This window comes from Argentina anserina, chromosome 3 (assembly GCF_933775445.1).
Source record: "Argentina anserina chromosome 3, drPotAnse1.1, whole genome shotgun sequence".
Taxonomy (NCBI): Eukaryota; Viridiplantae; Streptophyta; class Magnoliopsida; order Rosales; family Rosaceae; genus Argentina; species Argentina anserina.
The window spans coordinates 18,409,274-18,418,741 of NC_065874.1; the positions used below are offsets into that span (position 1 = coordinate 18,409,274).

Genomic DNA, 9,468 nt, shown 5'->3' on the forward strand with positions numbered 1-9,468 from the left:
AGAGGCTTTCATTCGGCTTGTGGATGGTGAAGAGGCAATTGTTGATTCATGCTTCTATCTATGTGGTCACCTCCTTTCCAAAAATTCGATAGCGCTCCCTTTGCTCTCGGCGGTAGTGTCCAATATTTGGGGATTGAAGGAATGGGTATTGATCCGGAAAGAGGAGAAGGACGTGTTGGTTTTTCAATTCAAGGAGGAGAAGGGGAAGAATCGGGCTCTCATTAAGGGTCTCTGGTTCTACAATAACTCCATGTTGTTGTTGGCTGATTATGATGGCGTCTCTGCCGTCAATGTTGTGTCATTGAATCATCTAGAAGTTTGGGTGGCTATGAAGGGACTGAGTATGGCTCTGCGGAATGAGAAGGCTTTGCCCCGAATCAGACGAGCTTTGGGAGAATTTGTTCGTTTGATTCGGTTGTTGAGAAACACAAGGATTTGATCCAGCACGTTCGTGTGCGACACGATATCCGTCAGAGGGTGTTGCCGAAAAGGAATTTTGAGTTTTCCACAACCGTGTTGGCGTTGGTGGAGCTTGACTATGAGAATTTCCATGGTCTATGTACCATGTGTAGCTTTTTTGGCCATGACGGTGGTGTGTGTGATTGGGCGGTGGAGGCTGCGATGGTGATGATGTTGGCTGCAACACTTTTGTCGTCGGTCGCAGCGGAGATTGGGCAGGAGGTTGGTGGTGGTGGACGGGTGGAATTTTGGGGATGATAGGCTTTGGGCCGAATCGCCGGAGCCGACGAAGGATGTATCGCCGGGTATGGTAGCCCTGATCTGGGGACGGCGAAAAAGAGTGGTGCTCATGGCCCGTTTTTCTCGGCGGGAAATCCTAGTTTCAAACTAGGGTTCGCCAATGGGGGGGGGGAAGAGCTGGAGTTGATTGGGTCTCCTCTTGGATCTGGGCCTAGTGATTGTGACCTTGGCTTCGAGTTTGGGTCTTCATCTGAAGGGGTTAATTTCTATGGGCACCCTTTGGACTTTGGGGTAAAGTTGGGGGCAGGACAGCAGGCTTTGGGAGCTAATGGGTCCGATTTGGATACACCTATTATCTTTTTAAAAAACCAAGAAATGCAAGTCTAGCAAGAAGCGAGCAAGCTCAACCTCACTTAAACTCTCAACCAAAGCATTAGGTTTTGTAGAGGTGAAGGGTGGCTTGTTTGCTCCTGCGGAGTCAGTTGATGGTGCTAAGGGATCAGCGGTGGCGAAAAAGGGTTGCCCTTGTGGCTCTCTGAATAAAACTTAGAATTTGGGTCAAAGTTTGTTGTTCACTCGTGCTCCTACTCGCCCTAATGCTAAGGGCAAATGCAAGCTTTGATGCTTTTTAGTCTTGAAAAATATCATACAATTATGCATGGTGTAGTTGTAGGAAAATAAGTAGCGCTTCATGTAAAATGAGTAGTTATATGCTATGTATCATTATGAGTATGCTCACAAGCCTCTTGACTATTTGGAGATGGTAGCTGAGGGATATGTAATGGTTATTCTTGTCTTCTTCTTCATTTTTATAAACAAGTGGTTTCCTTTTAAAAAAAACCATATTTATTATATACTTTTGAGTTCTATTTTTTCCTCAATATATTTTCTCAAATATTTGTTCAAAAACTTTTTTTCTTCGATTACAAAAAAAACCCAAATAAACTCCGAAAAGAAAAAAAAAGATGGTTAAATATATATATATATATATATATTAATGCATATTTGTTTTGAATATGTGAATACATAGGAATATATAATTTGAATAAGGGCCCTATATATAAATCATCTACAAAGTATATAATTTGCACTAAATATATTGCATAATTCTGAAAAAATTCATATTGAAATCATATTTTATTTATGAAAAGGTTTAGTTCCTTGCACGGTTGCACTAACTAGTAAATTAAAGAAAGTCAGAAGATCTAAATATAGAAAGAAAATATTAAGATATTAATTAAATTCATGAGATCCTTGTAACTAAAGAAGGTAAGAAATTATCATTAAGTAATCAAATTTAGTTAAGGGAAAAACGAAGTCAAATGTAAAGAACAAATTATAACTATTAGATATTTTCAAAATAAATAATAACCATTCGATTTGAAAAGGATTTGATAACAATGATGTTGCATAGTTTTGAAAATGATATGATGTTTCTATGTGACTAGATTTAACACATAGAATTAAGGCCTTTAAGGCCTAAATTTATGAGGTCATATATCACTGCTCATGATCGATTCTCTCATTTATTATTATTGTTATTTTTTTAAAGATAGAGTACGTACTTTCATTCATAAAACAAGAATATTACAACACCACATATGCCCAGCAAAGGGTTGAAGTACAAATTAAGAACATAACAACAAAACATAAACAAGAAAGAAACAAAGACAACTCCAAATAATTAGAGTTTATTTAGACCCCAAATCAGTCCTACCTGTCTTGGTATATCCCATCTTATGTTTGTGGATGATACAATCCTTTTCACCTGTGAATTGTAGGAGTTTGAAATATATTCTGGAGTCTTACTGCACGGCCTCGGGGCAAGCTATTAATCTTGACATGTCTTATGTGTATTTTTCAACCAATACTCCAGTCGCTGTGGTGGCTGATGAGCTTCAAAATCCCACCTCCACACATCGTGGAATCTACATTGGGTTGCCTACATTCTGGGAGTGCTATGGCTTACATAAGAGAATAAATAAGACAACAAATGGCTCGGTGAAATGTTCACTCTTAATCTGGAAGAGAAGTAGATTATTTTTTATTGATAAAACAACATTACTCACTAAATTTGAGAATGGAGTCGAAGACGTCTTTTTCTGGTGATAGGAGCACAAAGTGTGACGTTCTTAATGTATATATGTCATGTTCTTACTCTTTGTTACTTGTTATTTCGTATGTTGTAGCTTATTTTGTATGAATAAATGTTTAGGTAGTGTTTATATTGAAAATGAATGATTTGATGATGAAATCATGTTAAGTGTTGTAAATCCCAATGTTTTAAAAAACGGTCTAGTCGGCCACCTAGGCGCTAGGAGGTCACCCACTGTCACACTTTTTGCCTCGGTGGCCATCTGTGGCGTTTTGTGAATTAGGCGGCCCTATTCAGTCCTAGGCGGTCCTAGGCGGCCCTATTCAGTTCTAGGTGGTCTAGGTGGCCCTATTCAGTCCTAGGCGGTCTAATTGGCTCTATTCAGTCTTAGTCGGTCAACCATCATTTGACATTAAAAAAAAACTAAAAGAGGCCGCATCTCACTCTTTGTCTATTTTCTGAAAACTGAATCTCATCAACAGAAGAAGAGGAAAGAAATATGAATATTAAGTTTGAGTCTGATACTGAATGAGAGAAATAAATTGAGATTTAGTATTATTGCATTTGTTTCATTATTTATCTTTTTTTTCAAATATTTTTATGGACTTTCTACTTAAGTTATGTGAACTTAGACTATTTTAAGTATTTTTAAAATTAATATTAAACTGCATTATATATTTTTAATCATTAAATAGTTTAAATATATGTATAAAAATAAATAAATATTTAATAATTCAAAACCTCCTAGGCGCCGCCTAACCGTCTAGGCACTAGGAGGTGGCTGTCCGCCTGCATACCGCCTAGTGCTCTTTAGAACCTTGGTAAATCCATATTGAGCTATGATTCCTTACTCGACGAGAACTCTACTTTCCTATTTTCATTCTTTCCTATTTCTAACTTGTCGATTCTTTTCAGGAAAGATAAATCATATATGGACTAGGAGAAATGGAGCCGTGATGCAATTCTAGGTGAACTAGGAGACCATTTCCGAGTTGGACTAGGAGAGAAAGAGGTTGTGTGACACATTCCAAGATGGATTAGGAGAGCTTGATGTTGTGCAACCCAATGAAGACTTCCAATCAGATTCGGTTTCCTACACTAAGTTGGATTTAGAGTTCAAGAATCAGAAAATCATATTTTCATCATCAATCCTTGCACTAAGTATAGCCAAAGCTCTGCCAAAACACCCTCTCACCACCAAGAACCCTAGCACCGAATTCATCCAGCCATTCACCATCCTTTTACTCCTAAGCGCGGAGCATAGGACGTCCATTCCCTTGAATATATCTAGTTATCTTGTCTTAGGCCGCGGTGGATAATTCAAAGTGTAACTCTATGATTTTCATGTTTAGGATTTGGTGTCTACTGTTTTTGTTCATGGATGATTTATGTTTTGGTTTTGTTAAAATTTATTTCGATTTTGTCTAAGAGATTGATATGACTTTCGAATGATGTATTGAATTAAGGGTTTCAACTTTTATACAATCATTTTAGGTTTTCTCGTCGTATGTTCTTTTCATTATAGTTGGAGAATTTTCAGTGTGTTCATATATATAATATGTGTGATTGATATTCAGAGTTAGATTACATATGTTAATTAACCAAAGATATAAACGTTTAGGATGCGCGGAGTAGACTAAGTGTTTGTTCTTGATGTGGTTCACTGTTTATTTGCCTAAGTAATTCATTGATGTCGTGAGGCCTATGTGTGTTAGTTAGGTTTCAATTAAAGACTTGTTCTTATAAATGTGACTGATCTTATGTGTTGCGCGGAGTATGCATGTTAGGTTAGTTGTGTTAGATTTTAAGTAAGGCGCGGAGCAATGCTTGAATGTGTTAAGTGTCTATGTGTTAGGAAGACTGCTGATGACCGTTGATGACCCTATTTGCATGATCGATTCTAGGATGAGAAAAGATACCTACGGCATAGACGTAATTGAGTTTAGATTTCGATTTCTTGATTCCTTATGTGATTTGTTTGGTGATTGCTTAAGTGTGTGTGTTATTGAGCACTTGCGTGAATTTGTTGTTGTTTGGTTTGTGATTCAATTACTAGTTGGATCCTTGGTTTGTAACGATACTCTCTTGCTTTATACTACTAACGATGTTTACATGATTAATATTGATGTCGAGTAATCGAACTGATCATCTGGTAACCCAAGACATGTCTACTAACCAGAGTATCTTATACGCTTATACAAGTAATACCTAAACTCAATATTCTATACGTTATTATTAGTATTGGTTATTATTAGTACTGGTAGTGCCATCTGAACTTCTATTTTCAGCTGAGGAGCTACCAGTTGCATCATGAAATATTGCAATAGCGCCATGTGATTCTTCAGCAGTAACCACTGGCTCTGGAAGTAGTTGTCCTTTATCAGTCTTGAAATTTGCAGCGGATGCTAGTTCGTGAAGTGCTTCAGCAATCTTCTCAACACAAGTTACGACTTCAATAAGAAGCAACGCCACCGCAGCCGATGTTACTGTTTCCATCACCTTGGCATCTTTCCATATGCCTCCTCTCAGCAACGACATGAGACTCTCAGCTGCTGCTTTTGAGACTGTAATGTGGTGGTCAGCTGATGATGATAGAGTCATATTCTTGAGTGCTGCAGCTAATTCCTTAAGAGCTTTCCCGGTTTCGATGCAAATATTGGTGCCTTGTTCTTGAATTTTGTTTCGGATTTCGGCAGGTGCCTGGATTAGGAATACCACTGGCTTGTTAGATTTGAACTTGAAATTTATAATATGGTGGTTTAAAGCAGATTTTGTTTAATTAGTATATGTATATATATACCTGAATTTCATTGTTCAGGTAAGTATGAAGAGCCTCGATTTTATAGGCACATTGCCTACTTGCGGCTCCAACATTCAAATACTTTTTCCATGGGTGGCGGAACTTGAACTTGCCATGACCTGGTTCCCACCATGCCAAGTTGGCCTGCAAATGAAAACAAATATTCACCATTAGCGAACTAGCATATGCATATATCTAGCTAACTAAAAAAAAACCAGTAAGCGTAGGCATGAATATCTTGAATTTTCTTTCATGAATAGAGGAAATTGTCAAAATAATGGATAGGTTCGTATTGTATGCGTGTAACTTCTTTCCATTCCACATCTATGTATTTAAACATACCATAAAGTCTTCGGGGCCTTTTGATGTAAGAACACTTTTATATTGCTTAAGCAAAGATTTGGTAACACTTGATAACAACCCATTCTCTTGCATGTCAAAATATTCAGATCCAAATCCTGTAAATTATACGTAAAAATAGTGCTTAGCTAGTCATTTGTTGTAATCACATGTATGAAGGATGCAGAAAATAACAGATTGATGATAGCATATATACAGACCTTCCATAGAATCCCCAAGCTTGTCAATGTTACTCGCAACCAAATTGTGGAGATCGACTCCAATCCACACAGGGCAGATGCAAAGAGAAATTATAATAGTAGTACAGCCTCCTATGGAAACCGTTGATATCCTAATGTGTGCCATCTCTAGTATCTCGTAGTCGCGGTAGCCAGATACCGAAACCAAGCTGTAGGTCAATATGAATATCACCAGGAAGTAGTCATGCCTTGCCTTTAACAAGGGGAAGAATCTCAGGAAGGTCATAATTGCAGCTGCAAATTAAATATGATCGGAAAAGTGTTAATTAGTTTGTGTAACATATCACGCTAGCTACTAAATTGTGTGCTTCAAACTCTCACTTAATTAGAAGTACTATATGTGTATGCAGGGAACACACCTACAACAAAGACGAAAAATCCAACCAATATGGGCTCCGCGATTTCTCCTCCCCAAAGAGTTGTTATGTGATGAGCTCCAACAGCTAGAGGACCAGCTATTATTGTTGCCACCATTCTATTTAAACCCCTTTCTAGGGTTCCTCCTGGAGAATGAAAGAAAACAAAATTAGGAGCGGGGTAACAAGACGCCATATTATTTAGGTTACATGATCATCACTAGATTTCCAACAACTTCAGCACAACCACACCGTATTTTTTTGAGTGGCTTGCTAAGGGAGAGGACATCTAAGAACCATCATATATTAACGGCATCTGAGTTCTTTGACAGATGCCTTTCAATTATGCATGAGGCAACCTTCTCTGTAATTAGTACTTACCAGCTGTGTACTCAAAGACAAGGGCCACAGTCAAGATAGCCCACATTGCATCGACACCGAATCCATCAATCGGTCGAAAGTAATAAAACAGACAAACCAAGGTCAAAGCCAACCCTACTTTGCCCGAATGAATGATCCTTCTCGGATCATCCTTCCCGAGCTTCTTCGCCTTTCTCGCTACCTCCACTACCTTACCCCACGAATTTTCCGGCGCCGCCTTTATCCACTGCAGAACGCGGCTGAAAGGCCCTCCACTGCAGCCGGCGGTCTCCACACCATTAGTATCTGCATAAGTCATCTATGCCAAGCAAGCAAGGCAATGCAAAGGAGGATCAGAGAAGAATTGAAGAAGAAGATCGAGCAGATCTAGCTAGCTCAAATATAGTGTTGCTGTGCGGAAAACGTTATGCGGTAGTCACAAATATATAGAGGCCAGGTAACAAGAAGAGCTGCGAGATCAAGCGGATGAAAGACAGTAAGAAACACGTGCACATGCAATCAACACGTACTTTGATTAATGATGTGGGGGATGAATCGTACGGGAACGTCCCTTAAAGTTGGATAGTCAAATTATCATAAAAGAATTTTGGTTATCAAGTTAGGCAAGTTTTAAAATGGTCCGTTACCTATAGGACCCATTCTTTAGTCATATTACGTGGCATGCTGTGATTGACTGGGAGTCCAAAATTTTCGCTCTATGTGATACCACTTTCTGTAACGCTCCAAACTGTAATTCACCAGCTTAAGTACGTCACTGTGTCGTGAATCTCTAAAACATAAATTGAAAACTTGAATTACATTTTAAAGAAACATAAGTTATTTTGTGTAAAAACTATTTAGATAAGCACAACAGAAATTTAAAATAAATTGTGAGGTATATATGTCCGTCCAGAACTCGATACAATAAATAGATTGAAGTTAATAAACTTTGGGAAAATAGATATATAGAGCATAAAAGAAGTAGCTCTAATAAAGTTCTAGAATTAGATATCTAAATATGGAAATCTAAAAAATGAAAACTGAAATACAGTTTACCGAATTTGAACAGCACATCCAACTCCATCCACTACTTTTAGGTACCAGCACATATTCATGCACTCACACTGATGTAGAGTTCTCAATTAGCTTTGAAAACATTGTTGGGTAGCCCAGTGTAAAATCAATTTAAATGAATGAGTAAATAAATGACAAATTTTAATAAAATCTTAACTTGAGAATCGGTGCATGGATTCTCAATATGGCATGCCAAAATCAAAATACCACTTGATGGCCGGTTGAATAGACTCACTACACGACCTTACCTTATATCCATTTTAAAAAGATAAGCATAGCGAGAACGTCCACGACCCAACTACACACACGTTTCAAGCCAGTCCTTAAAATCACAACTTGCACGAACCGGTGTAATTAAACCTTCCGGAGGTTTGGGGGATCGAACTCAAGGAAGTCAGGCCTCATCCACAAGCCTTGAAAGGCTGTTGTCTATTGTCGCATTTGTGCTTACCCAGTCTAGTTGGGTAAAATCAGCAATTCCGAATGGGAAGACGAGGATTGAGGTGCGCCAAAGAAGCTTCAGTATTAGATCTAGATAATTGTTTTTCAGTTGTGGAATAATTGGGTAAGATGGTTTAGGAGGTTTTTTTTTGGGGGGGGGGGGGGACACCAAGAATATGAACCCTTTTAGCCACCACATTAGAACCACCATCTCACAACTGCAGACGAAAACATTCTTCAATTTTCTCGAATCTACCGCCATCTCTCTGTTTCCTAGATCAAGCCACCCACCCATTGGGTCCCTTTGTAAAAGGTCAGTAATCGATTCCAAATCCTACATTTTTCTTATGTGAATCAATTAGAGTAGATGTAACCAAGTGCAAATCCGTTATATATGTTTGGATGTTGAAAGTATCATCGAGTAAACCATCATTGAGTCGAAAATAAAGAAAAACTTAATAGGGTTGTTAAAAGTGCCTTGTTAAAATAGTTTATCGTAGTTGCATAAATATGTGACTTGAAAACTCTTTTAGTATCATATTAGTTACTAATCCCCTAATTACTTAGTGTTGTCGGGCATGAGGTCTTGATTAAGGTTGTAGCTAAAGCTATGCATTTGTACACTACAAATTACTATTTGTTGCCTCAAAATTTGATTTAGGAACTTCATCATTTGTGTGCTCAGTTTTGGTGGGGTGGTACTGATGAGAAGAATGGTATGCATTGGAGGGCTTGAGATGCTTTGTGTAAACCCAAATCGGAAGGAGGTATGTGTTTTCAACATCTGTTTGCCTTCAATCTAGTAATGTTAGCTAAACAGGGTTGGAGGATATTACAGAAACCCGACTCACTACCAAGTAAGTTGCTGAAGGCTATTTATTTTCCCTACTATAACTTTTGGGAAGCTGAAGTTGGGAATGCTCTCGCCTATGCTTGAAGGATTATTATAGTAGGTCAAGATATTTTGAGATATGGCATCCGACGTCAAATTGGAGATGATTCTACTAGTGATGTTTGGGATGATCCATGGTTACCTGGATTAGA

The 9,468-nt window shown here is 38.2% G+C and overlaps 1 protein-coding gene across 1 annotated transcript; it reads right to left on the minus strand.

Annotated features, from left to right (window-relative positions):
- Positions 1 to 5,029: 5,029 nt before the first annotated feature.
- On the minus strand, positions 5,030 to 7,228 carry LOC126787216 (aluminum-activated malate transporter 2-like). The gene is made up of 6 exons (XM_050513133.1): positions 6,931 to 7,228; positions 6,553 to 6,696; positions 6,155 to 6,427; positions 5,937 to 6,052; positions 5,595 to 5,738; positions 5,030 to 5,494 (listed from the first exon to the last, which is right to left on the minus strand). The coding sequence occupies exons 1-6, from the start codon at positions 7,226 to 7,228 to the stop codon at positions 5,030 to 5,032; spliced, it is 1,440 nt and encodes a 479-aa protein (XP_050369090.1).
- Between the last annotated feature and the right edge of the window lie 2,240 nt (positions 7,229 to 9,468).

What these genes read in the sequence shown, in the direction of transcription:
- LOC126787216 (XM_050513133.1), bottom strand. Translation starts at nt 7,228, where the DNA reads ATGACTTATGCAGATACTAATGGTGTGGAGACCGCCGGCTGCAGTGGA. An exon ending in ATTTTTCGTCTTTGTTGTAG is followed by an intron (nt 6,428 to 6,552) that starts GTGTGTTCCCTG and finishes TTTAATTTGCAG; the next exon opens with CTGCAATTATGACCTTCCTG. An exon ending in GCTTGGGGATTCTATGGAAG is followed by an intron (nt 6,053 to 6,154) that starts GTCTGTATATAT and finishes TATAATTTACAG; the next exon opens with GATTTGGATCTGAATATTTT.